This window comes from Oncorhynchus keta, chromosome 10 (genome assembly GCF_023373465.1).
Source record: "Oncorhynchus keta strain PuntledgeMale-10-30-2019 chromosome 10, Oket_V2, whole genome shotgun sequence".
Lineage (NCBI taxonomy): Eukaryota > Metazoa > Chordata > Actinopteri > Salmoniformes > Salmonidae > Oncorhynchus > Oncorhynchus keta.
In genome coordinates, this window is record NC_068430.1 from 57,113,643 (window position 1) to 57,118,745 (window position 5,103).

Genomic DNA, 5,103 nt, shown 5'->3' on the forward strand with positions numbered 1-5,103 from the left:
GTAGAAACTCAATTCATGTAGTTTGTGTTTCCACAACGGAGGGGTGTGTGTGTGTGTGTGTGTGTGTGTGTGTGTGTGTGTGTGTGTGTGTGTGTGTGTGTGTGTTGGCTCAGGGGACTCCCTCCCTCCTCAAAGCGCTCACGAACTCAAAATAGCCTCAGTGCTGTGCTGTCAGTGCTGCTGTCTTACTTTGGCAAGGCAGGTCAGACGACACGCGAGGTAATAACATGCGGTCGCCAACGCGCTTCAATCTTTTGGCGCACCGAACACCCAGTTCGGTTCAGCGTGGATGCAACACATTTGTCGCAAATTCACTTAGCAATCTCAAATCCTTTGTTTGTATATTTATTTCAAATAGAATGGCTGACGAAGGGACGACAGAGCACCGTGAGTTGGTTACTACTGCGTACTCAGACGCGCATGGCGCTATGGACCGGCTTTCCACTTGAGAGGACACAGAGAACCCTGCGAAATACAACTCAGTGCATAAGAACCACTCCGTTCCGTTATCTCTTGGGGAGATTATGTGGAACTCGACCGAATCGGAGGGAACATCCGACGGTGGAAAGGAACTGGTCATCCGGACAGTGACGGGCTGTTTGCTCTCCCTGCTCATCCTTTGGACACTGCTGGGAAACCTTATGGTGTGCTCTGCCGTGCTACGAATTCGGCAATTACGAAGTAAAGTGACCAACATTTTCATCGTTTCTTTGGCTGTGTCGGATTTATTCGTTGCAATTCTGGTGATGCCATGGAAAGCTGTGGCTGAGGTGGCGGGTTATTGGCCATTTGGCACTTTTTGTAATTACTGGGTGGCGTTTGACATTATGTGCTCAACTGCGTCTATCCTCAACCTCTGCATTATCAGCGTGGATAGATACTGGGCCATATCAAGTCCGTTCCGCTACGAGAGAAAAATGACCCAACGAGTTGCCTTTGTGATGATAAGCGTCACGTGGACTTTGTCTGTTCTCATTTCATTCATACCCGTCCAACTGAACTGGCACAAAGCCAGCGAAGACGAAATAGTCAGAGCGCATAACGCCTCCTTGGGTCAAGTAGAAGAAAACTGTGACTCTAGTCTCAACAGAGAATACGCCATATCGTCATCTTTAATAAGTTTCTACATACCCGTAGCAATTATGATTGTGACTTACACGAGAATCTATCGGATTGCTCAGATCCAAATCAGGACTATAGCGTCCCTAGAGCGCGCGGCAGAGCACGCCACAAGTTGCAGGACCAACAGACTCGAGTGCCAACACCACAATACATTGAAAACATCTATTAAAAGGGAAACAAAAGTTTTAAAAACATTATCGATCATTATGGGTGTTTTTGTGTGTTGTTGGTTACCTTTTTTTATTTTGAACTGCATAGTTCCATTCTGTGACAAACCACAGACTGACCAAGATGCAAGTCTCCCCTGCGTCAGCGAGACAACATTTGACGTCTTTGTGTGGTTTGGCTGGACTAATTCATCCATGAATCCTATTATTTACGCTTTTAACGCAGAGTTCAGAAAAGCATTTGCCAGTCTGCTGGGCTGTCGTAATTTCTGCTCCAGCACACCAGTTGAAACTGTGAATATTAGCAACGAGTTGGTCTCCTACAACCAGGACACACTTGTCCATAAAGAAATCGTGAATGCCTACGTCAATATGATCCCCAACGTAGTGGAATGCATTGAGCACGAGGACACGTTTGACAGGATATCACAGCTAACTCACAACAATGAAAATGGCACCGACTCCGTTTGTGACTTGGACGACTGTGAGGAAGAGATTAGCATCGACAGGATGACACCATTTACCCCCAATGGTTTACATTGAATTCACTTGTCTCACCTCGTGCGTAAGAGGATGTATTGCTTCAATCAGATATGTGAGGTGTGGTGTTGTTGTCCCATGCTGAAACGTGACGTAAATGTGTGTCTTATAAGAGAAGACACCAGTCTTTGTTTATTCATATGATCTCTAAAAGTTATAGCTTCTATGTATTTGGAACAGCAGATGTATTGAAACCAGTTGCTCCAATTGGTACAAGTTACCCTAGAATACCATCAAGTTACCCTAGATGGTATTCAGAAATGACTGCTTATCATTATCCGGTCAATGACAGTGGGACCACCGTCCTCCATACTATGGAAAATATGGTAAGCCATACAGGCGCAGTGTAGCCACATGCAGTTGTGTAAATGCCTTATTTATTCTGGGAAAGAGTGCAATATCGTTTTTAAAACAAGGGGAATGTTAAAGGATTACAAAATGTTTAATTTACATGTGGCCAATATATTAAAAGTGCTTACACGCTCTCTGATGTCTCGCGCGCACAAACAAACACACACACACAAAATAGCCCTGCTCTCCACGTACTGAAGTAACTGCACAGTAGGCAAAGCATTCTCAATCGAATTATGCTCCTGCAGCAGCAGACCTCTTATAGGCTTGACTTTATCCATAATAAACCCACACCGGTCCAAAGCTAATTAGGAACTTCCTTTGAGTGATTATGGCGAACACCTGCCAAGTATGACAAGCTTACGGCCAGGTACCACACCCTAATAAGGTAACCCCCCCTACAGTTGAATGTGGACACAATTATAATAATTTTTGTATATATTTTTCTGAAATATTTGATTAAAACACGCAAATTAAATATTTTGCATATCACGGAAATCCATTTTTCTGGACACTGGATTGAAGTCGGACTAAATATTTTGGTTTCACTCCAGGATCGGTAATGTAAAATAAATATTGGCTCATTTTTCAGAAGAAAATGTAATCGAGAAGAAACATTTGACAACATATCAGCAATTCCCTATGTATAAGTATGGAGAATACGTCTAATGATAACCACACACAATTTGGTGAATGCAGATGCGTCTGAGGCTGAAAAAAATGAGTTAGCATGTGGGAAGAGTCTGACTTTCGGCAAATGGCAGTTAAAGACAAGTAGACTGAATTTAGCCTACCAACCCACTGGGCACAGATACCAATTCACCATCTATTCCACGTTGGTTCAAGGTAATTTTATTGAAATTACGATGAAACAACGTTGATTCAACCAATGTGTGCCCATGAGAAACGCCAAACACCTACATTATTTAGACCCAATCACCATCTCTTCAAAATAAGTTACTACATACAGTCCAGTTTGTAATATTGTCTATAAAATGTTTTTTTTATTAAATTATGTGTGATTCAATGTTGTGAGCTTTGCAATGATCGATGTATGGACATTTAAAGCAGGTTACAATTCAATAACTTATGATGGTAGTATGATAAACTAACGAAAATATACATTTTCCTCAACCTATTTTAGAAATACTAATATTATTGGACTAAAATAAAAATAAAAATGTAATTTCAGTTTGTGGTGCCTTACCTTAAGGGATGTTCTATTCTACCTCTCTATTTGGTGAGAAAAATGGCCAAGACACACAAATCCAACCACTCTCCATTCTCTATCATACAGCATCCATGTTAAGAAGTCCACGAAACACCATTCGTAATGCTAATTCCCACTGGTTGAATCAACACAGTTCCCATGTCACTTCAACCCCACAAATCTATGTGATAACGTTGAATGTGGAAAACTGATTGGATTTGCAACAAGTAATAAACAGAAGGGCATTTCATATTTTTATTCACCCACATTTTAACCTAAAGCCAATGACATGGTGAATTTTCTGTTTTTGTTTTCAGTTGAATTCACCTTAGTTGACAACTCAACCAAATGCAAATCAAAACTAGATGTTGAACTGAGGTCTGTGCCATTTGGGTTGGCTCTATGAATCTCCCCAATTCCCAGTTAACAATCAGCTTTTCAAGATCACATAATATGTGATATGACATACTATGTAGACAAATGAATCAACAATTACAATTATGTGCAATGGAGTAATACAAATCTTGGTGTGAAATTCCACAGTGGGACCATGGTCAGCTTGATTTAATTTAATTTGAGCTACTTTACATATTTTGAAAATGTACAGATGAGATTCAATGTATACTGCCATCCAAACAGTGAAGTGTGTCACCATTTTTGCAATAAAATACTCTCGAGCAGAGACTCAATTTATTCTAGTGGTCACTGTTCTTGTAGCCTGACGACCCATCTACATCACTCTGGCCAAATGCCACGCCCACTAGCGTTTCTTCTTCATGATGAGTCTGGATTTGCTTTCCACCCTGACATCTTGTAGAATGCAAACACATTCTGATCATTTGGGTTGGGCCAGAGCCGGCCTACATGATGATGTTATCAACTTTGATACTCTGATTGGTTAGATTGGTTAGAGATGATCCAATTGCTGATGAATTTGTTTTGTACACCACCGCTCATTTTGAAGTCAACATAAGTGACTTCCAGGATGTCAGTTTCAGACTGAATGTATGTTTGAGCGATCGATAGAGCTTCAGAATTCAATTCAGGATAAGTCGTCAGGCAACTGTTGTCATAGAATGAAAGGGAACAGTTATACTGTGTCCATATTATGACAGCCTCAGAGTAACAAGGAGTTAGTCAAGGAACTGCTTTGTGTTTTATTCCCTAGTGGGAAAACAATGTTGTATTTGATATTAGCAATCTTTAATTTAATAGTTAATAAGGAGAATACCATTCAAATCTATTTATATGATACTGCTAATAGGCCTATACAAAAAATACAGTTAAATGCGTAAGTGTTTAAATACTTTTGGTCTTTGGGGAAAAGTTGCACCATTGTGTTGTTCAAGGTCTCCTTTCAGAGTGGTTGAACATGCCACCATCGCAGGCCCTCCCAACCAACCATTCATGTATTAACTGTCAGCAGTAAATTTCCAGTTGAAAAGATCGACTTTGCTCAGACAAAATCACCCAGAGGGAAAACTTCCAGACATTTGCCTCACCTTGCATCTCCGTAGAGTTGTTTGAGTCTTCAGTTGTCGCTATTTCCTTCCCATAAAACAGAGTTTAGTTATACAGTGAATTGTTCTTTTGTCTCTGAAGAGTAGAACAAAACCTAGGGAGATGGCTACGTGCCATGCTCTTGTCTCAGTGAAACCACATGGGCTTAGCGCTGTGGCTCGTCCTCCCCTCCCCGCGCTGAGGAGATGTGAA

General features: G+C 41.1%; 1 protein-coding gene across 1 annotated transcript; it reads left to right on the forward strand.

Annotated features, from left to right (window-relative positions):
• The first annotated feature begins 214 nt into the window (after positions 1-214).
• LOC118389016 (D(1B) dopamine receptor-like) lies at positions 215-2,006 on the forward strand. The gene has a single exon (XM_035778673.2). The coding sequence runs from the start codon at positions 525-527 to the stop codon at positions 1,830-1,832; it is 1,308 nt and encodes a 435-aa protein (XP_035634566.1). The 5' UTR covers positions 215-524; the 3' UTR covers positions 1,833-2,006.
• Positions 2,007-5,103: the final 3,097 nt, after the last annotated feature.